The sequence below is a fragment of the Mustelus asterias genome, chromosome 2 (genome assembly GCF_964213995.1).
Source record: "Mustelus asterias chromosome 2, sMusAst1.hap1.1, whole genome shotgun sequence".
NCBI lineage: Eukaryota > Metazoa > Chordata > Chondrichthyes > Carcharhiniformes > Triakidae > Mustelus > Mustelus asterias.
In genome coordinates this window covers 76,277,269-76,305,218 of record NC_135802.1, presented here as the reverse complement: position 1 = coordinate 76,305,218, position 27,950 = coordinate 76,277,269, and the positions used below count along the sequence as shown (strand labels likewise).

The 27,950-nt window shown below is 41.4% G+C and overlaps 1 protein-coding gene across 1 annotated transcript in view; it reads right to left on the bottom strand.

Annotated features, from left to right (window-relative positions):
* Positions 1-27,594, bottom strand: part of gabbr2 (gamma-aminobutyric acid (GABA) B receptor, 2) — an 895,535-nt gene extending 867,941 nt beyond the window's left edge. The window contains 2 exon segments of the mRNA XM_078200470.1: positions 778-834; positions 27,340-27,594. Of these exon segments, the coding sequence (XP_078056596.1) occupies positions 778-834; positions 27,340-27,594 (312 nt within the window).
* Between the last annotated feature and the right edge of the window lie 356 nt (positions 27,595-27,950).

Here is a 27,950-nt window from a genome sequence, read left to right as displayed (position 1 = left end):
CTGTTTTTATTTCAGATTTCCAGCATTCAAAATATTTTGGTTTTACTGTTGGTTTAACGTACTGTACAGTTTCAAGATCCTGGCAAAGAATAAATTATAAAAATGTAATGTTGCAAAAAGTCTTAAATTCAACACAATGAAGCTGCATGGTGGTGGATAAGTATGATATTTATGCATGACAGAAAAGAGGCAGTGTACAGCATCAGGACTTCAAAGTGTCCAAGTGAAAACTAGTTTATTTCAGTTTGACTATATATACATACATACACTTTTGGCCAAAAGATGGCACTATTCTACCCCTTCCTCTTTCATGAAAAAGCTACTTAAAAGTATAAATGCCATATTGCTTATATACATTTCTTTTTTTCCTTTTTTTTAAAACAAATCCAACTTAACCACTGGTTTCCTATTCCTAAGCGGATACCTCCTTTCTTGACCCAAACTTTCAAAACTTGGAGAGGACTTTGACCCGTTTTAGTTTGAGTCTGTGTTTTCTCCATCAAAAACTGATTTTGCCTTTGACCTTCAACTGAATGAATTTTCCACTTCATCAGACATGTCTGTCTGACTCGGTTCTGAACTGGTTTCAGGCACAGCTTGTGTTGCAATAATTACTGGTACTTTACTTGTATCCCACTATCCAATTCATCAGCTTAGTTTGATTCTTCCCCACTTCCTTCTTCTTTATTAATGTCTGAAGGTAAAACATGATCTATATATACACAAGACTGAGCTTTCCACTACCAAATATCTTGACTAAACATGTGCGAGGATCACATTTTCACAACTCATTCTGGTAACCACTGCAAATCAATATTGATAATGTTCTTTAATCTTAATCTACTGGTTCAACTTCAGACCTCTTCCTCTCACTCTACCCCAATCATGACTCTCTTTCTGCTTGGATTATTTATCATCTACTGATTAAATGTGGTTTCAGCAATGAAAACATAATTCTAAGCTGTCTTCTAAGGAACAATTCAACCAACATTCTGCTGGGAGTGGTGTGAGGTTATGATAAATGAACAAAACATTGGCCAGTATGTGACATCTGACACATTTGTAGCTAACATTTGTTCCACAAGAGCACACTTCACAATTTATACTGTGTGCTCTGCTGCTCCATCTAAAGTCGGTGACGTGGAACTTGTGTGTTTTATCCCATTCTTTCTTATGAAATTTGAAAACACTTCAGAACAAAACTGAGGTCCTCTGTTGAATACAATTTCCTCTGAGAATCGATTAGCAGCAAACACAAAATACCTAGAATTTTGCCAATCTAGAGTCCAGTTCATCAAAAACCCCTCAACCACTTTGAATGGTCATTTATCACAATGAATAGATGTTCCCCTTCAAATTTTGCAACACCTACGTGTAGCTCTGTCACACTCTAGTTGGCTATTTCTATGGTTGCAAAAGTTCTCAGTCTCAAGTTCTCTACTTTCGCTTTAGAGCATAGGGTACTGGATAAGACTTGTAATAAACTGGTCTTGCATTTCACTGAACCCCGCTCCCATGATCATTTGTACATGTATTCTCTATAGTCAAACTGGAATAAACTAGTTTTCAGCTGGGTACTTTGAACTTCATGTGCAGTACGCCATTTCCTTTCTGTCCTGCAAAAAAAAAATCACACACTGGCAATGTGATGGGATTGATTCCCTAGCCGAACAAATTTGGGTTAAAGAAGCTTCCAGCAAACCACTAGAAGAATTGTGGGTTTTCTTTGCTGACAAATCGTTCTAAACATTCAGTCTTAGTGATAAGCTATTTTTATACATGGGTGGACAGACCTTTGAACATGGCTGCATCAATAGATATTTCTGGATCACTTGGAGAATATATGCATGATTGAGAGTCTTTTGTTGCCTATGTGGAGGTGCTAGAAGTAATTTGCACTGCTAATAATATCTTCGATATTCCTGATAGTCTGGCTGTTAATCAGTTTGTGGGGAAAGGAAAACAAAAAAATTTCTGACAGAAGCATGCCCAGGAGTGTATAACCTACTCATCCAGCAGCCAAAAGACACGTTGCTGTCAGGCATTTTGTGTTAGCTTATTTGGCACATGGAGTTCAAAGTACCCAACTGAAAATTAGTTTATTCCGGTTTGACGATGTATACATACATACACAAATACCACAAGAAGGTGTTATTATAATGAGCATATTTGAAGATGAGAAAAAAAAAGACATTCAAATGACCTGTGACCATATTGATAAAACTGAAAAAGACAGGATAAGAATGTTTTGAATCTTCAAGGTGTGTGGATGATGGATGATAACATTTCTAGATTTCTTTAGTTTCTTGTCCAGGAGTACAAGAGATACATTCAACACCAACACCGAATCCAAATCCTTGAAACTTCATTGCATTGAGATCCCTCATTATGATGAGCATAATGGTAAACATAAAAATGTCACCGCATTATACAGTAGTGTTGAACAATTACATTGATCACTTCTAAAAACTTGTTCACAAAGTTCAAACCTTTAAGAAAGACTTCTGTAAGAGTCAGTAAGTTTGAGTTGGGAAAATATTATAGCACATTAATCTTTGATGCAAAACGAAATTTCATAGTCAGATGCAAGTTCTCCCCTAAAAGATTCAGTGAGCTATTCTGAAACTCTGCACCAAGTCTCATTTATTCATCACGCCTGTGCTTGCTGACCTATATTAGCTCCCAGTTAAGCATCACCTCGATCTTAAAATTCTCATCCTTGTTTTCAAATCCCTCCAGGACCTCACTCACCCATACCTACGTAACATGCTCCAGCCCTACACTTCACCAAGATTTCTATGTTCATCCAATTTTGACTTCCAGCATATTGCCAATTTTCAACACTTTGTCAATGGTGCCCATATGTTCATTCACCTCTGTCCTGAGCTCTGAAATTCTCTCTGTAAATCAGTCTATCCTTCTTTACGACTCTCCTTAAAACTTACTTTTAGCCGAGCTTTAAGTCACCCATTCTAACATCTGCTTTATGTTCCATTACCAAATTTTATCCGATAACATTCTTGAGAAGCACCTTGGGAGATTTTACCACATTAAAAATCGGCAAAATTCTAAATAGTTGTTATCCCACCCTGCTATAATGCATATTCATACAACAGAATCAAAACTCAATGCACAATAACTAAACAGCAAATGTATCTTGAGCAAATAAAGTCATGAAAACATTGTTTCAACATGACTACAAATGACCATCTGAGTGATACAGCTTATACAACAAAAGATTCTTTAAAAATCTTAGTATTGTCTGAAATTTACTTCTTCTGACAAGTTATTTTTAATATATTTTTTGTACTAGCACTCTACAGTGTGGCATAATAACTAGCAGAATGTTCCTGTCGCAGGATAATATGTACTTTGCTGTTAGGTATTTGTCCAGAAATACCACTTTAGTTTACTTTTTTTAAAAACTCACAAACCATAAGAAGTTTTTTTTAAAAATAGCTTTACAATGCCTGAGCTCCTGATTGAACATAATATTTCCAAACAGTTTCCACGCCTGGGGTCTGAACACACAACATTCCTCCTCTCAGTCATGACTCCTAATACTCCCACTGCTCTATTAAAGGAAATAAGTAACAGCTGGGAAGTCAAGGATGAGCAATGAATGTCACATTTGCAATATAAGTGCCTAATGCTTTTAATACATTATTTAATCCAACTCTTTTAACAAAAAATGTTGTTGCTCATTTGAGAACTTTTTGTGCTGGCTAGATACTTGAGGAGGCATAAAGTGTGTTTTGATTTTTTTACAGAATGAATCTGGTGACAGGCACATGACCTCTTAATATTTTGAAAAGTCCAAGGAAGCCCAAATCACCATGTCATGTATCTTTTTAAAGGTAATAAGAGTGCAGCGCAGTGGCAGGGTGAGGTCCCGAGACTTGAGTATACGTGCACTGATTGGGGAAAGAACAATGACGAGTGAGAATTAAGCCAAAAATAGCCCATGCTGAGACCCATACTATTCATAATTTCTGATTTACACATTTCCATGCACATTTTTATGTATGTGTGCATAATCAGTGTTTGCAGTTGAATGACCGTACTTAAGTGTTATATGTTCAAAATGATCCAAGTGGTCTTTTTTGCTAAAAGGTCATAACCCAATCCACTATGAGGAGGACACAACACACAGTTGGGCGGCACGGTGGCACAGAGGTTAGTACTCTGCCTCACAGTGCCAGGGACCCGGGTTCGATTCCCGGCTTGTGTCACTGTCTATGCAGAGTCTGCACGTTCTCCCCGTGTCTGCATGGGTTTCCTCCGGTTTCCTCCCACAGTCCAAAGATGTGCAGGTTAGGTGGATTGGCCATGCTAAACTGCCCCTTAGTATCAGGGTGACTAGCTAGGGTAAATGCATGGGGTTATGGAGATAGGGCCTGAGTGGGATTGTGGTTGATGCAGATTCGATGGGTCAAATGGCCTCTTTCTGCACTGTAGGATTCTATGATTCTATGAACAGCACAGCACACCTTGCACAATAATTTCCACTGTGGGACATATTGGTGAGGATGAGGAAGTATTGATTAAGCCAAAATGCTTTGATGAAGAAGGGGTGGTGAAGGGTGCAGCTGATGAAGTGCTAATCCGTACAAGCGCAGGGACAGCATGCCCTAACACTCGCTGTATTGTGTGTGCCTGTTTGGAACAGAGGTTGCCACAGTAGCTAAATCATGATTTGAAGAATCACTTACTGCTTTGCAAGGTTCTATACTGAGTGGATAAACTCAAAAACCAAATGGACTTCATTACACTGCATGTGGAAAATGGCCTTTCACTTTCAATCCTCTGTAGCTTTGATTTCATCCAAATTCTGCTGCTCATCCGAATTCACTTTGTCGTGTTCACCTATCAACCATGAGCTTGTTTCAAGTCCAGCAATGCCTAGGTCCTTAACGTCCTTATCCTGGCTTTAAACCTTTCCATGTCTTGCACCACCTACAGTCCTACCGCCCTCTTGAGATCTCTATGCTCCTTCAATTGACTTCTTGTGCATCCCCAATTTTAATTGTTCCACCATTTAGCAACAATATCTTCAGCTGTCTGGGCCTCAAGGTCTGAAATTCCCTAAACTGCTGTGCCTCTCTGCCTCTCTCTTCTTCAAAACTCTTTGATCAAGCTGTTTGTCACCTGTCTCAATATCTTTGTGATTTGAAGTCAAATATTGCAAACAATGCTGTGAAGCATTTTGGATATTGTTACGGGTCCTGTATAAATGTACATTTTTATTATCGCACAACTACCACAATGCCTGAGCTCACTGAGCATTTGGGAGATGTCCTTTACAGCTAGTACAAATGGAGCAATATAGTTGCCAACTGTATGACTAGTGACCTAATTATGCATAAGAGACTGTACAAACTGTTTTAAAGGAGATTTGGGCCCATGCCGGTTCATGCAGGTTCTCCAGGGTTAATGAAACACAGGTAGCAGTCCTTCTCTATTCTCCATGGGCAACACTTAACTGCATACACAACCAGCATGGAGTAATTTATGAAACACAAGTTATAAGGATTGCAGCAAAACACATACACCAGTAAGACTGTGTAATTTCTAATGACAAAATGTTATTAGGTTATGCAGGCTGATATTCTTTGTGCAGAAAATAAAACATCAGTTTCAAAAGGCAACTACCTAAAACATATCCAGTTCATAACAGTAAATAAGTAGCCAAATAAACAGCAGGTCTCTTTACGAAGTATACCCAAACAAAATAGCATTGAATCTTCTGAGTTCAGGTATTTCAGATGTGAATGTGGTCTAGGTACTTGCTGCCACCAAAAATTAATGTGTCATAGAGTAATAGGGTAAGTGTCATTATGGCACAGAAGGAATCTATTCGACCCATCCAGTCTATGACAGCTCTCTATAGAGCAATTCAGTCAGTCCCATCTCCCCACTCTATCCCCTTAGCCCAGCAACTATCAAATTTCTCTGTTGCCCTTGTGGGCAGCAAGTTCCAGGTCATTATAATTCATTGGGTAAAAAAAACTTCCTCATGTTTCATCTGCATCTATTGCCCAAAACCTAAAGTTTGTGCTCCCTAATCTTTGTACTATCAGCTTTCATGCCTCATCTAAACCTATCACAATATTGTCCACCTCCATTTTCATTGCTCCAAGGAGCAAATCACCAACTTTTCCAACCTAACCTTGTGGCTAAAATCCCTAATCCCTGGAAATAGGAGCACTCCTATTCCTCTGACCTTTCAAGGTTTTAAAGGGTATTTATTTACCTATCGACCTTCTTGTTCCAGATCCTCTTCATCTTGTGATGGTGGGGGTGGGAAGTAGAGTTGGATTGAGGGGGAGGGTGGTGAGGGAGTTGCAGAGGTGCTGCTGGTGGTAAACTCTCACCACTCCCTCATTCAAGACAGTGTTAAAATTGCAGTCAGGTGCTGATTATGTCATTGGATCCCAAATCTGTATAATTAACAAAAAACCTGTTTGGTTTCAGACAGTTGTGTTACCTGTTTAGAAGAACAGATTAAAATAAAAATCTCCTTAATTCAAGAAAATCTACATTAAATAGAAACGAACGTTAAAAGGAACAGGCGTTCAGAGCTTTAGTTACACAGATCTTTTAAAGTTGTTAAACTTATTTTGAAAAGAAAAGACATATAGGAAACTAGGTTTTTAAAGAAAGACTTTGAATAAGAGCAAGGAAAGTATGCTAAAGAGGTAGAAAATAGTTAGACTACAATCAAAATGTTTTCTAGTTCTGAGCACCTTACTTTAGGAAGAATGTCAATATTATGGAGAGAGGGGTGAAGAAGCGATTTACTAAGATGAAACTAGGGCTGCTGGCACAATTATGAAGAAAGACTAGAAAAACTGCATCTCTTTTCATTAAAAGGGCAGGTTGAGAGAAGATCTGATAGAGGTGTGAAAATTATGAGAAATTTAAAATAGGGATATGCTATTTTCACTGGCTGGTGAGTCAGTAACTGAAGGGTGCAAATTTATGCTCAACACCAAAAGAATGGAAAAGATTAGGAGGATTTTTTTGCACATTTAATGCCCTAACAGCAACAGAGCTGAAAGCAGAATAGATAAAAGGTTTTCAAAAGGAAATGCATAAATAATTGGGAAAAAAACTTTAAAGGTTATGGACAAAAGACAGGGAAATGAAAATAAATGTGTAGCTCTTTCAGAATCCAGTACAGAGATAATGGGCTGAATGGCTTCATTTTGTGTTACGAACCACTACAAAAATAAGGAGAATTTTAGAAGCTGATGTTATTTGGGCAACATTAGATATTTCTGGCGGTGACTGGATAAATCTGAATGCCTTTAATTGCAAGTCATTCTGGTATTTTGTTCTTTTTGGGGTAGGAATCATTCACCAGTTTGATCATTTTTTCATGAAATTCATAAATCAGTGGGTGGCCTTGGATACAATGTTCAACTTATCAAGGACAAGAAGGACACTGAAGAACCGATTGGTGTCCTAGTTTTCTCTTATTTATGTCCTAATTTGGAACTTCATTGGTATTCACATGTGGATCGTGAACTCGCACTTTCTAATCTTTGCTGTCAGTGTCAATTTCTCATTTACATTATTATACTAACCAAAAACAGAACAAAATGGTTGAATTTATTTCTGAAGGCAGTTCAAAGGCAAACATAAAATTCCACTTTTAAAATCTACCTTTGCTCTGTAGCACATTGAGATAAGTCATTTAACAATGGCAATTTGCATTCAAGGTTGTCATTTAACCACTCTTAAATAACCCATGCAATGTATTACTTTGTGGATAAAAGAGCAGGCAGCTCATCTCACCCTAACTGCCCTTCAAATGCAGCCTTGAAATGATTGCTGGAAGATTTACAAGAGCAAGTCTTTCAACCTCCAAATGTCCTTTCCTCCAATGTAAAGACAATTTGCTCCAGTAGCTTGGATTGTCTGTTCTTGTGGAGGTTCCCAAAATGTTTTACCTCCCTAATCTGAGTGAGGCAGCCAGTCTCCAGAGCATCCCACTCCTCTCACCCTGCCTCAACACGTGACAAGCATGTCAGTTTGACAGAACATACAACATGAATAGATCTTTCTTTGTAGTTTTGAACCCGACAATTAACTTAATGTAAAACAGCATTAAATCGTGGCTAGCTTTCTGCTGTGGATATATACAAGGAATGGATTGACACAGTGGCAGGCATTCTGTCAATTCATCCTATATTTAACAAAAACAGAAAATGTTGGAAAATCTCAGCAGGTCTGAGAGCATCTGTGGAGATAGATCAGATCTAACGTTTCAAATCTGGATGACTCTTCGTCAGAGCATCCTGTATTTCCTATATTTAAACCTGGGTCCCAAAGATATATAGGTTTTCTATATTATTGGCCCTGATATTTGTGGCAAGGTGGGAAAGGCTACAATGAGTAGGGGAAAGTTCCCTGTAGGAAAATTGGAAGTAAGGCAGGGCATGTGACGTTTCTTTTCAAACCAAGTTTCATGCTCAATAACCAGCCTGATTGATAAACTACCTGCCAGCCAGGCAGGAAAGCGAGTAGCACGAGTCCTCGGGCGAGAGTAGAGAGGAGGGAGGATGGTGTAATTGGGAATGGTGAGTGATTGGAGAGGGAAGCAGGCAAGGTTGCGGAGCCTGTTGGAAAACTCATTTTTCTCTTGGCCCACAAGCAGTGCTGTAAATGAAGCTACCTTATGGATCCAGTCCTACTCACTTCCATTTACCTGCTGGCTTTCTGTTTTCTGGAAACCTAGTTGTTTTTTTTAAAATAAGACTCTGAAAATGGAGGTTAGCAGCATTCTTAAGAGATTTTATCAACTGACCCAGCTCCTGAGAGCAGATTGGTAACCTATCACCAATAGGTTATGTGGGTGCACTGGGATTGAGTTGAGAATTTTAAAAATGTTACTTTCCCAGCCAACCCAAGCCTACTGGTTTTGCAATTAAAATCACCCCTTGGCCTGCACAGAATTGACTCTATTTTCATTTCACTAAATTAAGTGGAATTTACCTTTTGGTAGTTATATATTTATCAGGTTACTGTGAATAATAAGCTAATTGTGCTAACTGAACTTAAAGCTGCCCCTCCCCTCCCACCCTAACTCAAGCGTTGTGGTTTTCCACTGCTCATTATCTGCAACAAAATAGTAATCACTATCATTAATTGTGTATTGATAATTTTGGTTAAGAACGGAAGAAGTCTCCTCTCACCCTGTAATCCCTATATTTGTGAAATTGTGCATAATTGGCAAACCTATTAATGAAGCATACCAATTAGATCCAGTGTACAGATGAAAACTGTGACAATTATAAAACACTCATGTATAATACAAAATTATAAGTCCGTCTTAATGAATCTTAATATCATTGTTATACTGTTAACTATAATATTAATGTCATTGTGCTGGATACATTTACAATTTTGAGTGTAACTTTTATTTAAAAAGAACAGCAGCATTCCTCTAATTCAAATACTTTAAATGACTGTTCACATAAAATGCTGCAACAACATTGTACTTTAAGTACAATAAAGGCTTCTTTCAATTGCAGCATTTTAAATGCAGTTAATTTGGGAAATGCAAATTGATATGATCTTGCAATTTTTGTCAGCTCCCATTATGTAAAACATTCTACATCATCCCAGCTCAGTGAATCAGAAATATATTAACTCGCCTCAAATCAGCCCGGTGATGGCATTTACTGACATATTTTTAAACATTCAATTTTTTAAATGTTCAGCTGAAATGTTCCTGTAATTCTACAGGACAGTATGTCAGTGTCAAAGTACAATTGATCTACAAATTTTACATTAATCATCTTTGTACTAAATCTATTCTTAGATGAGTAAACAAATGTAACTTGGTCACTCTGACCCTGGGCATTTGATAAGGTGCAAAGGAACTGCTCATTTGGTAGCTCTTTCGGGTACCAACGTAATAAACGAACTCAAATTAACTTAGGGACAAAGTAAAAGGGGCGGCTCCCCAAAAGGAAGGGGGGAACAGCCCGAACCAAAATCAAAGTCGAAAGGAAACTTAAAACGTCAAACCAAAAGGTGATTATCGGGGTCGATAATACACCCCAGCCCCTGCGGCGCCCAGCGGTCGCGGAAGGCGTCATCCACGTCCGTGGACACCGCATGCTCCCTCTCCAGAGACACCTGGCCGCGAATGTAGCCGCGGTAGAGGGGCAGACAGTCAGGATGGAACTGCTCATTTGGTACAATTATCCAGTTTGCAGGATTGGGGAAAATCGTTTAGCACCAATATCTGGTGCTCAATTTGGAAGAATGTTCAATGTGTTAATTGGTGCAATTTCAATGGGTCACCTCATTAAAACATTACTTCTGGATTTGGTACTTGATCTGCAACATAGCTACTGTTGTGCATTTAATCGCAACTGGAGCATTTAAGGAGTCCAGTCCATGGAATTTGGAAAGGAGTTAGGAGTTGCAGGAAACTGAAGGAACAATTTTATGGTGGATTTAGGATGCTCATTGGTTACATTATGGTTCAAAAATGCAGCACTTGATATTGCTAGGTGCACAAAAGTTAATATTTTTATTTATTAGTCACAAGTAAGGCTTACATTAACACTGCAATGAAGTTACTAGTTGCCACAATCTAGCACCTGTTCGGGTCAACACACCTAACCAGCACATCTTTCAGAATGTGGGAGAAAACTGGAGGAAACCCACACAGACATGGGGAGAATGTGCAAATTCCACACAGACAGTGACCCAAGCCGGGAATCAAACTCAGGTCCCTGGCGCTGTGAAGCAGCAGTGCTAGCCACTGTGCTACCGTGCTGCCCCATTGAGGAAAGGGAGAGAGACACTCTTCCCCGATAACAGGAGAAAGAAAACTGCTGCTGCAATGAAGAAAGAATGGCTAGGGGTGGATCAGGAGATCAGTGGCATTGTATCACACTGCTGAATACAGCATGTTAATAACCAAACCAGGTCAGGGAAAATAGGTACAGGTGCATATTTACCTAAAGGTGCACATATTGTCCCCTCCCCTTGAATTCCACGCTTGATCTTTAGGCAATTTGATGCCTCTCCCAATTGTTCCACTAACCAAATGTACTGCACCCATCAGATGAAAATGCCACTGCAGTCACTCATGGGTCTGTTACCTCCCTTCTTGCAGAAGAGTGCACAAAACATAAGGGAGAGGGAGTGAGAGGATCAGTGCTTTTCCTCCACAGACTTTCTAGTTGACAGATGCAGAGGTTGAAGCACTGGAGACCAGTGGTGTTTCAACATCCCTGACTATCAAAGGTGAAGGGTGGAAACTCCAAGTCGGCTGGTAAATTAAATATCAGAAACCAATATATCATGCAGTACTAGTCATACTGACTTGAACTCAACAGTGAGTGAATCATGATCATTTTCATAATGCTAAATTGCAACACCCGTACTGGTATTTTATCTCCACCTGAATTTTTGACCACAGTGTACATGTAAATTGGTATTTCACAGAAGCATTATAAAGCAAAATTTGACACTCAGTGTGTGGGCAAATGACCAAACATTTGGTCTGAACAGACATGTTTCAAGGATTGCCTTAAAAGGTGGAGGGAGGAATGGAAAAGCTTAAGGAAGAAATTCCTGAGCTTAGGGCATATTGCAGTCTGTAGAGTCTACATTGGAAGGTTCTGCCTCTTCAAAGCTCTGATTAGTTGGACACATGCCTGGGGGAAATCAATAAAAAGGGTCATAGTTGAGAGATAGCAGAAAATCTGCAATGTACTGATAGACTTCCACACTCTCCACAGTTACAGACAATAGAGTCTATCTTCAGCAGGAGTGGAATAATGTCGCAAGACATTGTGAAGATGTCTTCTTCCGTGGACAGATTGGCCAACTCCATTCAACATCATTGAGGGTTATAGGTAAGCCTATATATAGGCCTAGGTAGGTAGGGAGATGACCGGTGCAACTTGTGGGCCGAAAGGCCTGTTTGTGCTGTAGTTTTTCTATGTTCTATCAAACACTGCAATTACATGAATCCATGGTCATGCAGACTCTAGATGCCAGCATGTCTAACACCTGACATAGGATGATAGATATCCTAGCCTTGATTTAACAATTTCACACTGATCTGCAACAAGTTCCTTTCCAGCAGAGTGGTACAAACAAGATGTAGCTAACCCATGAGAGGGGTGATGTCAAAACAGCACTTGGAACTGGGAACCCCATTCAAAGGACTCCAACTTCTCATCTGCTGCGTTATCCCCACTTCCTTCATCAAGGCAGTACTCACAATGCTGCCTCCTCTCACAACAAACGCATGGTTGGCACAGTGGTTAGCACCGTTGCATCACAGCGCCAGGGACCTGGGTTCACTTCTGGCCTTGGGTGACTGTCTGTGTGGAGTTTGCATATTCTCCCTGTGTCAACGTAGGTTTCCTCCAATGCTCCAGTTTCCTTCCACAGTCTAAATATGTGCAGGTTAGGTGGATTGCCCATGCTAATTTGCCCCTAAGTGTCCAAAAGGATGTGTAAGTTAGGTGGATTAGCCATAGTAAATGCACAGGTTTAAAGGGATAAGGATGGGTGGTGGCCCTGAGTAAGATGCTTTTTCGGAGAGTCGGTGCAGACTCGATGGGCTAAATGGTCTCTTTCTGCATTGTAGGGATTCTATGATCTGCCCCTGCACTGTTATCGGTGAGACAGTCTTTGGCAAGTCCCTCACAGGCTCCAATGCTAATCGTATATTAATTGTATGCAGGTGGTGAGCATTAACTGGTGATTCACTTCAACTATAATAATAGACACAGATTGAAAACATGGTGGTTGGGTTAGTAGGTGTGTTCTTGTAATGTTTAACTGTAAATAAATATCAAAGTGTGTCAAGATTGGCTCCAGTTCTAACCTTCACCAACTGCTTTTCTGCAGTCCAACTTCTAACACCTAGAGGTTTTCTGCCAAGGACATCTCAAAAGCCTAAGCAACCTACATATACGCCTGTTAATGTCACAGGATTCACTGCACAGTAGTGGGAATAGCTTACTAATTCTACAATATGTGTGTATATGAGAACATTTTATAAGTTTCTGTTATTTATGGGAATCACAAATGTTTGTACCACTTTCTATTGTTGCTCATTTTTGGTTGCTATGTGACAATTCAGATTTTCAGCTGTTGTTGGATGGAAGTGTAGACATGAATTAACAGGGACCAGTGCGACATATAATGGGTCTGTGGCTAGTTACAGGGCTGATTTCTGTCAGCGAGTTTGGACAAAGTGACCATTGCATGCAATTGCTGCATTTGTCCAGTGGTGGTAACTTACTGAACGTTACAGCTGTAAGAGAACCCCTGGCTTTCCCAGGCAGCAATGTGAGTGGCTGGTGCTATGTTGCAGACCTTGCTTTCATCCTCTGCTGCCAATTCCTCCTTTTCATTGGATTCAGCTACAGGCATGAGGAACAGCTCAAACGTAACAGTGGCCATCCAAGTCAGGCCATCACCTGCACACTGAACGTCTGCCCTGAGAGATCCTTTTCCGGTGGCATTGGAACCCTTGACAAAGCATCAGTGGAAGCCATTGAATGGATTGTTAACCTCAACATTGAACTATAACTGCTTCTCCAGCCATACGAATAAAAACAAGCTATGGACTGCGTGTTCAACGCCTTATTCCTCCTGCAGCTTCAATTCTTATTGCTCAGCAACTTAGTGCAGTACAATCACTCTATGGATTCTCACTGGTCAGTACTGAAAGGTAAATCCAAATCAGTCCAGGCATCTGAACTGCAGCTTGACCATATCAATTTTCTGACACATCATATAGCTTTTGTTGTACCATTCTTCAGCTTTGTTGGTGGGATCCGCACCGGTGTCATCAACCAAGAAAAGGTTATCCTTTCTCTCCCATTGGCCATTCCTTAAGTCTGCTTCTGGGTCAAAAAAGATGTCAAGATGTTTGGGCTGCTACAGGATGGAAGCATTAACGGGAGTGTCCGACAAATCAAACGCATGCCTCTGTGACCTCTTCCTTGTGGTTGTACACAAACTCAATGTTGATGGAATGGAATCCCTTTGGTTTGTATATGTTCCTGGTTGCTCTGAGGATGCACTGATTACAAAATGTGTACAGTGAATGACACCTTGCAACTGGGAGAAGTCAGACGCAGATACAACACAAGTTTACATAATTGCCAGCCCTGGCAAATACCAGCCTAATGCATTTATATGCTGCTAACTGCAAAACTCTGAACTTAGCTTTGATAGTGTCTTTGGTCCAGAGCAAAAGTATTTCAAAGCTGTCGTTGCAGGAACCAACTCTTCCAGAAACTCGCAGATGTCCAACATCAGGTGAGTCTTTGCCTCAGAAAGCATGTTCTTTCAAAAGGTCAATAAGCTGAGCCTCTTTCTGTGCACTCTGTTACACTGGTAGTGCCTCCTGTGCTTTCTCATGTATGGTTTTTATCAGCAGGCTATTACCACTGTTGATTGTCATTTTATTCTTAAAATCATAGAATCCCTACAGTGCAGAAGGAGGCCATTCAGCCAATTGAGTCTGCACCAACAACAATCCCACCTTGGCTCTAACCCCACAAATTTACCCCGCTAATCCCTCAAACCTACGCATCCTGGGACACTAAGGGCCAATTTAGCATGGCCAATGCACCTAACCTGCACATCTTTAGACTGTGAGAGGAAACCGGAGCACTCGGAGGAAACCCACGCAGAAATAGGGAGAACGTGCAAACTCCACACAGACAGTTACCCAAGCAGGGAATCGAACCCAGGTTCCTGGAGCTGTGAAGCAGCAGTGCTAACCACTGTGCTACCGTGTCACCGAAAGTCTGAGATAAGACAGCTATGGCATCACCCATCCTGATATTGAGTCTTAAGATCAATGGCGAGTAGGAAAACAGCTGTGGTTACTAATTACTGGTGTTAGTATTTCAGACTTTTACTGATCAACATGAATTCCTATTTAATCTTCTTACCTTCCCTTCAAAGACAAGAAACTTGGTTTCACCAATTTTCTTTGACCCAAGCGTGTGAACTGTTTACTATTTAAGTTCCCCCCACTGAGTTTATGAACATGGTATTATATATATGTACATCATGGTGAGGAAAGAAATAACTTAATCTACTATGGTATACACAATAAATAACTCCACAATCGGGGGAACTAGCAAGGTAAATATATGGGGTTACGGGGATAGGGCCTGGATAGGATTGGTGTCAGTGCAAGTTCAATGTGCCGAATGGCCACCTTCTGCACAATAGGGATTCTACGATTCTATGAAGACTTTTGAAACAATTGACATTACCCAATAAAGATTTTGATAATGGATTCTCCACTCACTTTGACAGGTGAGTGTAGAACCAAAAAATAAGATTGCAGTCAAGGTTGATGTCATCTCACATATGACATTAAGGACTAAGTCTTAATTTCATAAACAAATACTGCATATGAAGCCAGTGTTCGAGGAATGGATGGAGTGATTGGCTTTGCACTGCACTCTCTTCTGCTGAAGGTACTTGATCTATTCTCCTCAAAAACCGTTTGATCACAGCGGCTTCACCATTTGGGTCTGTCCAAGATTGTGTTTTCCCTCATGTGTTGGGATCCAGCTTGCAATCTGAGGTTGGCTTTCAGATTGTCCTTGTATCTAAATTTGCGATATCCTGTGCTGAGGATTTCCATGTTTAGCTGGTCATAGAGCACTGCCTTTGGTATGCAGGAATCCTCCATGTGAACCATATGACTGACCCAGTGAAACTGGCCTCGGATGAGCATGCTCTCAATGCGGATGTGCAACACTTTGCAACAGCTAAGGAGTTGGGGATTTTGTCCTGTCACCTGATGTTGAAAAATAGATAAAATCAAGGAAAAGCTACCACCACCACTCAAATATTGGAATGGCAACATTTAATGGCCCCAAGAACTGTCACAGGATCACAATGCATGGTTATTCCTCATCTGTTGCTTCTGATGCAAACAGGATGCCAATTTTGTGCTGGTTGCCAATTTGCATGATTTCTGTGTGCAGTCAATGTTAAGCCCAACTTTTAGACTGCATATCTCAATGGTGGGGTGGGTGGAAGTTTGGGGCCAAGTTTCTGGAATCTTGTAAAGCCAGCCTGCACCTTGTAAGATATGGTAGAACATCTGAACAGGAAGAACATTCATTTATGGTCCAACAAGGGAGAGAGTGCACACCAAATTCCTCTTACACTGCACTGGAAGCCTTGATGAAAGAGGTGGAGAGGAGGAAAGATGTGATTTATTTACATGGGACCGGCTAGCCCTCCAAATAACTTTGCAAATGTAATGGGACCGGATAGTGTTAGCAGTTAATCACCAAGGAATTGCATCAGTGTCACGAAAAGTTTAATGACTTCACGCAAATGGTCAAGGTCAATGAATGTTTCTTCAAATACCACATCCCACTAACTTCACACAATTCTACGTATCACACTGTACTCAATGCACCAAATTCCCCTCATTCACCTATTAGCTATCTCTATCAGCTGAAGTTTATGCCTCGCTTTAATAACTTTACCTCACCTTTACATATTTAGCATTGCTGTAAGGCTCATGGCACATTTTATAGTTTGCACACGCTTCCAGTCTTCAACCATGACTGTCTCATCACTCAGGCATTGCACCAGAATCCAATATTTCTCCTGCAAGAGAGAGGGAAATCTCACACTTGATCAGTATCAGCAGGAACTAACCAGCAGGGGACAGGTGCAGCTGCTTGCTTTTCTCCTATGGAGAAACGTTGCTTTATTGGAGTGGCCATAAGTGAGGCTGTGGCCAGCAAAGTGATTGTAAACATAGAAGATGAAGGTCACTAATTCTCCTTCTTACATTCCCACTTCTTCCTCATTCTATAATCTATAGTGGTAATGTCACTGGATTAGTAACTCAGAGACCCAGGTTAATAACCTAGGGACCTGGGTTCCAATCCCACCATGGCATCTGATGGAATTTAAATTCAGTTAATAAATCTGAAATGTAAAGCTAGTCTTAGTAATGATGACCATGACAACTATCATCGATTGTCATAAAAACCTATCTGGTTCACTAATATCCTTTCGGGAAGGAAATCTGCCATTCTTACCTAGTTTGGCTCACATGTGACTCCAGACGCACAGCAAGGTAGTTGACACTTAACTGCCCTCTGAATAGTCTAGCAAGCCACCGACTTTTTCAAGGGCAGTGGGCTGGGCAACAAAATGCTTGCCTTGCCAGTGATGTCCACATCCCAATACAGAACTAAGAAAAAATATACAAGCCACAGATGGTGCAAGCACTGCACCTTTTGGTTCTCCCCATTCTTGTGGCTTAATCCTTTCAGATAACTACAGACCATCACCTGACTAGGCCTTGGTGGAAGAGCAACAGGCCCAAAGGAAATTAGAGATTAGCATAGGGGTGAGAGATCTGCACCCGGTAAGACACTGGCACAAGTGGCCTGCAGCAAGACACAGAGGCAAAGGTAGTGAAGATGCCAGGTCTCCAGAGGGTGCAGTTACACACACCTCTGCAGTAAAGAAATCAGATGAAAATTTGATGGGGCTTACAGAAGGTGGCTAATGCATGGATCCAATGGTGCAATCTGAGGCCGGGCTTTCCAGGGCCAGAGTTGCTCGAAGTCATCACCCAGGATCAGCTTGCTACCAGCGTGGTATAGGTACCAGTGTTCAAAGGCACTTGCAGGCAGTCACAGCAATATTTCCTCCAATCGGTTAACTCAGATTGATGAAGCATTACCCCAAGGCACTGGAACTGGCTTTGAGGAGCATGAAGCTGCTGGCCTCTCTCAGGATGACAATATTCAACCTCCCACCCTGCCACTCGATCAATGGCCTTGCTGTTGCATGTCAGCCAGCCAGCGCAGACTGTTGATGCCCAAGCTAAGGTTATCCAGTTCATAACTGGGTCTTCTGGGGCCAGAGCTACTCAAGCATCCTCCAAGGTCATTTGCATTTCCCTCACTGTAAGTCAGCAACCTTTCACCAACTGTTCTGCAGCCACTGAAATATCATTGCACAGAAACACTTGGCCTAACAAAGATACCATGAGGCAGACACTAAGGGAATACGACAAAGCTGATTATTTCACATTGGTATCCAATATGGCATGGTTTGATTTATAAATTTGGATTGGAATGTTTATGTTGGCTGTGACATTTCCATTGTGGTCAAGCAGATATTGTGATGGTCAGCAACAGAAACAATGTAAGGTGTGGGACTGCTGGCGAAACAGGGTTGTGTTCATGGTTATCACTTTCAGGCTGTCATTCACAGACAGCTCAGTTAGAAAGGGTTTGTGATTCCTGCCTCCTCCCTTCTTCCTCTCATTCCCTCTGATACTCACTGCCCAGCTGTGAGTACTGGTACAGTTGTTAAGCCTGCAGCAGACTACCATGAATCCTGACATCATCTCCTGGCAAGTACTGCAGGGCTCTTCCAGAGCAATCAGGCAGGAGAAGCCTTGTTTCAGTATGTCAATGGTGTGTTCTGTCACATTTTGCATGGCAGTATGGGTTTCACTGTATGCGCGTTGTCAGGTGTAGGTTGCGCACTGGAATCATCAGCATTGTCATCAGTAGCTACCTTCTGGTTTGTTGTAGTGGCTCAAATGCAGATGGCACAGAAGGGAGTGCTGCCAACCCTGAAAGCATCATAACTGCTGCCAAGATACAGGTCATTGATCTGCATCATTCACTGCCTGTGGTCACACACCAGCTCGACTGTGAGGGAGTCAAATCATTACCGGCTGTTGTGTAGGACGGAGTTGTCAAGCAGCATACAGAGTAATGCCTGTACATTCAATGGCATCCTGCACTAAAATCATTCCTCGCTGGGCTTCTGAAGGAATGGGGGACGACATGTGCATCTACTCCCTCTGCACGTTAGGCTGATGGTGACAGATTGCACTATGCTTGAGCCATAAAGACAACTACAGCTAGCTGGAGTATAAGTGGCAACAGAGAGACATGTCACAGATTTCAGAACTTCTCATTCCTTAAGGAGGGGAAGTACCCAGTGTACTTCCCCCAGGAAACCCACAGCATTCCGGGAGCCAAAAGCATTGGACAGAATGCAGAAAAGATTCATGAGAATAGTTCTAGGAATTAGGAACTTCAGTTATGAAGATAGATCGGAGAAGTTGGGACTGTTTTCCTTGGAGAAGAGAAGGCTGAGAGGAGATTTGATAGAAGTATTCAACATCGTGAGGGGTCTCGATAGAGTAGATAGGGAGAAACTGTTCCCATTCGTGAAAGGATTGAGAACGAGAAGGTACAAATTCAAAGTAATTGGCAAAAGAGCAAGAGTGACACAAGGAAAAACTGTTTCACGCAGCAAGTTGCTAAGTTCTGGAACGCACTGTCTGAGAGTGTGGTGGAGCCAGGTTCAATCAAAGCATTCAAAAGGGAATAAGACTGTTATCTGGAAAGGGGGAATGTGTAGGGTTATGGGGGAAGGCAAGGGAATGGCACTAAGTGAATTGCTCAGCACAGAAGTGACGGGCCAAATGGCCTTCTGTGTTGTAACAATTCTTGATTCTATGAGGAAGCATGCAGTCCTTACAAAGCCGTGATCTCACTTACATAGTTACTGCTCTATGGTAAGGCAGAGTGAAATGTAGCCAGCTCTCCCGAAATTCATAGCCTCAGCAATTCTTTTTGATTTGATTTGATTTATTATTGTCACATGTATTAGTATAGTGAAAAGGATTGTTTCTTGCACGCTATACAAAGCATACCATACATAGAAGAGGGAAGGAGAGAGTGTAGAATGTAGTGTTACAGTCATAGCGAGGGTGTAGAGAAAGATCAATTCAATAGGAGGCAGGTCCATTTAAAAAGCTGATGGCAACAGGGAAGAAGCTGTTCTTGAGTTGGTTGGTACATGTCCTCAGACTTTGTATCCTTTTCCCGATGGAAGAAGGTGGAAGAAAGAATGTCCGGGGTGCGTGGGGCCCTTGATTATGCTAGTTGCTTTTCTGAGACAGCGGGAAGTGTAGACAGAGTCAATGGATGAGAGACTGGATTGTGTGATGGACCCTTTGTACTTTTTTGCGGCCTTGGACAGAGCAGGAGCCATATCAAGCTGTGATACAACCAGAAAGAATGCTTTCTATGGCGTATCTGTAAAGGTTGGTGAGAGTCGTAGTTGACATGCCAAATTTCCTTAGCCTCCTGAGAAAGTAGGCGTGTTGGTGGGCTTTCTTAACTATAGCGTCGGTGTGGAGGGACCAGGACAGGTTGTTGGTAATCTGGACACCTAGAAACTGGAAGCTCTTGATCTTCTCCCTAATGCAACATTGGACAGCAAACTGAGAGGTGTTACAATATCTGAGGAGAAATTTAATTGAGGTGGACAAGACTATGTGGGATCTAGAGTGGATAGGAAGGACCAATTTCTGTTTCCAGAGAGATCACTAACTGAGTGGCACAGATTTAAAGTAATTGGTAGAAGAACTAGAGGGGGGTTGATGAGTAACTTCTTTACCCAGAGGCTTGAGAGTTAGGAGACTGGAGTTCCCGGCCTGAAAGTGATAAGAGTCAGAAACCCTCTTTAAAACAAACACATGGCTATGCACTTGAGATGCCATAAATTACAGGGTGACGGATCAAGAGCTGGAAGGTGGGATTGAGCTGCACAAGTCTTTCTCAGCTGACATGGACATGTTGGGCCAAATAGCCTCCTCCTGTGCCATAAGCCTTTCTATATTTCTATCTCCTGTTCTAGTCTGGAAACAGCCTGATGCACAAAAGTTCATGCCTATGGTCGCCTTCATAGCCACTCATAATTCTATTTTCATTCTGTTGAAGCTGCAGTCGATGGCAGCTTTCAGTGAGGATGTCGTTACTGAAGCAGAGACATCTGACACACAGTTCCTCACTGACATTCAGATAGGAGAATTGGCCCTAAATTGCATGGGTGAATATAGCCTCTTACTGAGAGCCTTCTCACACCCTCTCCTCCTCCTTCCAGCGATTTGTCCTGCTCTGTATCATCCCCTTTCACTCTTCCTGTCATGAAGCAATTGAAGGGAATATACACTATGCCAATCCATATCTCTGAACAAGGCACTTGTGCAGTTACTTGATGTCAGGACCAATTTCTTCGGCACATGCCATACTATTTCTTGTAGACCTTAGCAACTTTAAAGAACTTTGGATACCACCAAACATTCTACAATGATACAATGGGCAACTGCCAGTTGAAATCAATCAGCAACTAACCTGAAAGTAACTGATCTCTTCTAAACAGCACAGGTGAGGGTTCCTTCAGCTGCTGAATTTGTGTTCAGCTGTATGAGGTCAAGAGGGAGCATTAGCTGGAATGCTGTGTTCCAAACTTACAGCGCTGGTATCAAATCTGTCTTGCATGTTGATTGACGCTACAATCTGCTTACCTTACTTTGAACACTTCCAACAGACGCTATTTCCATGTGTGCCCTCACCAAAATGCTATCCGTCATAGCTTATCTCATGTGTGTGTATGCCCCACTGTCATTTTGGAGCCAAAACAGTACTCTGTATCAAAAATACAGATGCCAGGAGACACATTTTCCAGCCTTAATGTCATAACTGAAATCACATTGAAATGTCACATGTGAGGCTGGCTCATAAATTCATTTTGTGAAGAAAACATGCAGGTTTATATGGGTAGAGAAATGCACGCATAAACTATGCTATTAAGGTTACAGTTATAGTGTCACTTTTGCTGTTTCAAGTTCACACTGGTATTACACTGTTCCAGACTTGTGCTGTATGCAGGAGGCAAATGATGCCTCTATCCATTTCAAAGCACATCCTTCAAGTTTTGCATTGACATAAACTCAGGAGGGCAATTTGTCCTCATAAGCCACTCAACAACCCTCCTTTCCTCAATCTGTGCTTCCTTAGCAATATAATAATATACTTCTGCAATATTGAGTGCATCCGGGTGTTAAAGGGGCTAATGGAATATGATACTCAAGTGTAAAGTGCTTTTTTGATATGGCATGTAGCACACTGGGCTGTTCTTGTAACGTGACCGGAGTAGACAATGTGTCCAAATACATAAGAAACATTATTTATTTTAGCGCTGCCTTGTCATTCCATTAACTATTTTGTATTTATGCACAATGGGTTTGACCACATTAATGTGATAAATCCTGCAAATTGCAGACAATATTAGTTTAGTATTGATCATTAATTCTGTACCTGTTCTGATTTCTAGAGTTTCAGTGCCATCTAAAATCCCTGTCCCAAAGAAATCAACCATAACTTCAACATTGGAATTTCTACCTTAATAGTTGTAGTTCAACTAGCTGCTGTACAGTATGTTCCTCCGTTATATGTCAGTTTTATCTTAACACATAAGAACAGTATGGAGTGAACCTAGTGATTTGGTGTATACAAAATCCTTTTTGAATGAACTCTTTCTCCAATCAGGACATCTGCAATATCATTTATGTAATTTTATTTCTAAATTATTACTTGCTACATCTTTACTGACATTTCTCCATAGTCATGGTGCTTTTTTGCATATACCCTTAGGCATTGCTTCTCTTCATGCACAAATGGTATCTGTGCTGCTACATTGGAGTTGTACTGCTGCCTTGTCTGTGTGGCATTCTTTATAGTATGCACCTTCTTTTAGATCTTTTATGACACCTTCTCAATGGTGGAGACCTTGTCAACCCTATTGTCATATTTTGTAAATACTTTGCACGCTAGGTGGACTGTCCTTCCCCAACAAAAATAGCATTGTGTCACCGCATTGCTACTCTTAGTAGCACTGGCAGGACCATATTACTAAATTGCCTTTCCCTCTTTAACTATTCACGTATTTGCTCAAGCAATTGTGCACTCCACAGCTGAAAAATCATGCCTTAACGTTTATACTGATCAAGTGATTCCTTAGCTGCTTGAAAAACTTCAACAGATTGTTATTGCAGGCACATGATGATCAGTTTTTTTTGCCACTAAATAAAAATTATACATTTATAAATTGCATGATTTCCTTAGTGATCCATTAATTTTGGAAGTAAACATTATTTTCACTGGCATTAAGTGAAAAGAGAAATGTCAGCCCCAGCCATTGTACTACAAGTTATTTGGCAGTACCACATTGTGGTGAGCCCAAATGTATGTCTTGCCAAGTATAAATGCAAAGTAGTCACATTGGGAGCTGATACCAAACTGAACAATGCAGTGGAATGGAAGGAGGCACTTCTTAAATTATTGAATCAACTGGTCAAAATATATAAGTGGGCAGACAGATTAATAATAATGCAGAAAAGTATAAAATTCCACACAGAGGAAGGAAAATTAGACAATATACGTCCTTTATGAACTATGCTGAAACAGCTAAAGATGAAGATGAAGGAGGCTTTACCAGGCTATATGCAAACCCTGTTCAATCAATGCAGAACACCAAACACCAGGGCTAATAAGATATAAATTGCAACGTCAAGACAATAGAACACAAGTCAGGAAGTAATGATCAATTTTTATTGTATTCTAGTCAAACCTTACCTTCATACTGCATCCAGTTCAGGTCATCAAGAAATAAGCAAGATATTCAAGCTCTGGAGGCAGTGCAGTGAAGAATTACTAGGCTGATCCCAGCACCAGAATTCAACTTACAATAAAGTGAGAGAAACCCGACCTTTACAGCCTGAGAAAGGGCCAGCTTTGAGTGGATGTTTTAGAATTATATAAAATTGTTAATCATGAGTATAACAGAAGTTAACCCAGGATATTACTTTGAATTTGTCCTCTGGTTCTGCAATTTAATACAAATGAGTAAAAGTTAATTCTGAGGCTGATTTTTGGAAATTATTTATTCACACCAAGAATAGTCAACATTGGAATACACATTCAGATAGAATAATGAAGGTAAAATCCTGGAACAATTAGATATAGGGAACCATTTAGAGATGAAGTAGTCTAGTGATTATGTAAAAAAGTTTTAAAAGTCACCAAGTGCCTGCAGTAAAAAAATATTTTCAAGCTAAAGAACCACTTGATCAGAATAAATATTAAGACTTGATTTTGCAGCTGTGGAATGCACAATTACTTGAGAAAATTTCTGAATACTATCAGAGAAAAGAGTAATTTAGTAAAATGGTCAATACATTACTGGACTAGAAATTAGGGTTGCCAATCCTCCAAGATTGGTCTGCAGTCCCCAGGAATTGATCATCAACCTCCAGGGCACCACCGTGCACAACCCTGGAGAAAAATCATCAGGATATGTAAAATATAGTTTTATTTTGTCATTTTCTTTGAACTTTCTCTCCGCCAGATGTAAAAGTATTGAAAATGGGGGAGGAAAGGTTGTTTGGCTGAAAGTCAAACATCATTAATTTGGGTAATGAGTCTTTTTGCTTTCTAATTGGCATAGGAAGGTAGTGTGTCATAAGGATAGATGTGTTGGCCGACTAATGGCTGGGTTGTGAAGGCAAGTCACGTGAAGAAACCTCCAGAAATACATTTAATCACAGTCGGCAACCCTACTAGCAATCCTGAAGCCTGAGTTCAAGTACCATCAAGTCCCAACCGCAGTTGGTGATTATAAGCTTTGTTAATTAAATGAAGCTATGATCAATAATTGTTACAATGAAACTATTAGATTGCTATAAAAACCTATCTTGTTCAGTAATACCTCTAAGGCAGGAAATCTGCCATCCTTACTCTGTAGGGCCTCCATATAATCCCATGGAAGTGGTGGAGTAGTAATATTGCCAGTGAACTAGTAACCCAGAGACCAGGGGACCCAGATCTGGGGACATAGGTTCAAATTCCACCGTGGCAGATGGTGAAATTTGAAATCAATAAAAATCTGGAATTAGGAGTCTAGTGATGACCCTGAAACCACTGTTGATTGTTGTAAAAACCCATGATTGCCCTTTAAAGGACATCTGCCATCCTTACCTGGTCTGGCCTACATGTGACTTCAGATTTACAGCCCTCTGAAGGGCAGTTAAGAATGGGCAATAAATGCTGGCCCTACCAATGACAGCCAAGTCCCATGAATGAATTTTTAAAAAGACCCATAGCAATGTAGTTGACACTTAACATCAGTTATTAGAGCTGGTGCCACTGGTGCCAGCATAGAATCATTGTAAGCTTATAGTAATAAGTTTATGGTACCGTGTCTGCGTTGGCTGAAAAACGAGTCACCCAGCCTAACCCCAGCCCTGTAGGTTATGGACTCAAGGTGCACATCCAGACATGTTTTACATGAACTGAGGGTTTCTGCCTCTACTGCCCTTTCAGGCAGTGACTTCCAAACCCTCATAATGTCTGGATGAAAACACTTTTCCGCATCTTCCTTTTAATCTTTCTATCAATCATTTTAAATCTATGCCCCCTTGCCACTGACCACTAAGGTCCTTCCCATTCACTTTATCCAGGCCCCTCACAATCTTGTACATGTCAATCAAATCACCCCTCTGCCTCTGTTCCAAAGAGAACAACCCCAGCCTATCCAATCGTTCCTCATAGTTACAATTGTTCAGTCCTGACAACGACTTGTAAATCTCCTGTACCCTCACCAATGCAGTTACATTCTTTCTGTAATGAGTATTCAAGTTGTGGACTAACTCATGATTTATACAATGATTTAACATCTTGTTAGTAAAAATGCTTGGATGCTACAATAGACGGGAAGGACCACTGTGAACAGTCTGGAAGTATGAACTAAGATAGGCCAATGGCCTTTTTTCGTCTGTCATTACCACTGACCTTGCGAACTGCACCTTGGTGTAGGAAATTCGTTCACCACCTGTCGTGGTCAACATTTGAAGAAATTCTCCCTTCTCCAAATGGCTTTCAGTAAGTTTGAGGATTGTTATTGAAGAGGCCCATCTGACAGTACATGATTGAACCATAGAAACTAGAAGCAGGAGTAGGTCCTTCCAGCCTGCTCCTCTAATCATCATGACCATGGCTGATCATCAAATTCAATATCTCCACCCCCCCCCCCTCCATATCCCTTGATCCCTTTTGCCCCAAGAACTATATCTAATTTCTTCTTAAAATTACCCATCTGGAAATATTTGTAAATGCCCGCTCTATTTTTTTGTACACAAGTTAGGGGAGCGGATACATCATACTCCAAGAATAAAAGAAAATCCAATTGAATCGCAAACCCTATTTAGAAACGAAGGCTTTTCAATTTGCTAGATAGGAAATTTATTTCAAATCACTCCTGAGTTTTTCTCCTCTGTGCCACTTGATGAGCGCCAGTACGTACCGAGGGGCTGGTGTTAAGTGTTAGTCTTTGACCAGGTCGCTGACAGTGAAGCGCCAGTGCCCGCTCCAAGCGCAGAAGCTGCACAAAACGTGTTACCTTGGAAATGTGGAGAGCGCTTGATGTGAAACTGCTGCCATCTTCAGGTAATGTTCAGTCAGTCCTGCCCCTGTCCCCGTCCCTGTCCCCGCCCCTAACACGTTAATTCCACCGTGACAAACAAATATACATATATATATATATATAATCCAGAAAAGGAAATCAAGAATAAGCAAAATATCAGGCAGATGACGCCTCGATTTGCACCTCCTCACTTTAAGAATTGATAAAAGCACAATTTAACAAGGTCTCAAGGTGACTGGTGTGTGTTTTTCACAGGAAATGTGTTAAGTTGTCACCTAAGCCTCACATCTCTTGGCGAGAGAGAGAGAGAGAGGGGTCTGCAATGTTAACTGTTTGTGGCTGGTGAGCAGCAATGAACAGATTTCCGCTCCATCGCTCTGGCCCCTTCATTGATGCAACTCAGACGGGAACAGATTGCCAGCAGTTGTCGAGCGGCTGTTAACCAATAAATGCGATGGCTTCAGGAGCTCGGTCACATTCGACACAGGGAAAACAAACACACACACACTCGGAACTATCCCCATTCACCCCCCCCCCCCCCCAATTCATGTTCAGGTGCTACTCAGCGTTTTCCCCATGGCCGCGCACACTCCACAGGCGAAACTGGGTCAATAAATGGGAAACCTGGAATCACTGGTGCCGTAAACCGAACAGTAACAAGCACAGCGAATCCCTGCTGGATCCTGTGAAGGGTTAAACCATTCAATCCACTGCGCATTGTACAAAACAGCACAATTCGAAATTAATACTTGGCACCACGTAAATATCATTGTGTGGACATACCGAAGAGAAATGTGTATATATATATTTTTTTAAAAACACATCGCGTTATAAATAATTTGGAATCCTCTACGTGTTCGACTGTAAACAGTTAGGTTGGAGAAAAACAGATAGCGACAGCTTGACAAATAAAAGAACCGTGTCAAATACCTCGGAGTCGTACCACTCCAGGACCAGTTTGCTGGTGTTTGGTAAGAATTTGTTGTGGACGTGTTCTGTGGCCAGTTGGACGGCGGGTAAGATGCCCTCGGAGATGCTCTCCACCGCCTTGTTGATAGGCATCAGCCCCATGATGGGCAGCTTGGAGTCCGCATCCAGCCGGGTGGCGGTATTCTTGAGTCCCAGAGCCGAGGTGGAATCCCATCCCCAGCCCCACAGCAACAAGAGCGTCCCAAGCCGGCCCAGGGAACGCCAGAAGACCCAAGCGAATAGCCCAGATCGGTAGGTCCTGAGGACTGGATCCATCCTGGAGGAGAACAAACACACAGGCACAGCTCGACTGGAGGAGAGCCGGGATCAGAAGGCTGGCATTGGAGCTGTCTGTCGCTCGCTCCCTCGCTGTCTATCCACCTCGATCCCTCTCCCGAGATGGGCTCTCTCTCCAACCTCCTAAGGTGCTTCGCTGCGGTCCAGGGACTGAGCTGATCCGAGTTCAGTGCATTCTTTTCGCCCCTTCCTTCTCTTAGTGAGGGGTCCCGAACAATCTATTTCAACGGCGATTGGCGCCCTCTCTCAATACATATAGGATATGTATGTGTATATATTTATATATACATATAAATATGTGTCGCCTTCTTTTTCACCTCCTTCAGCACGATTTC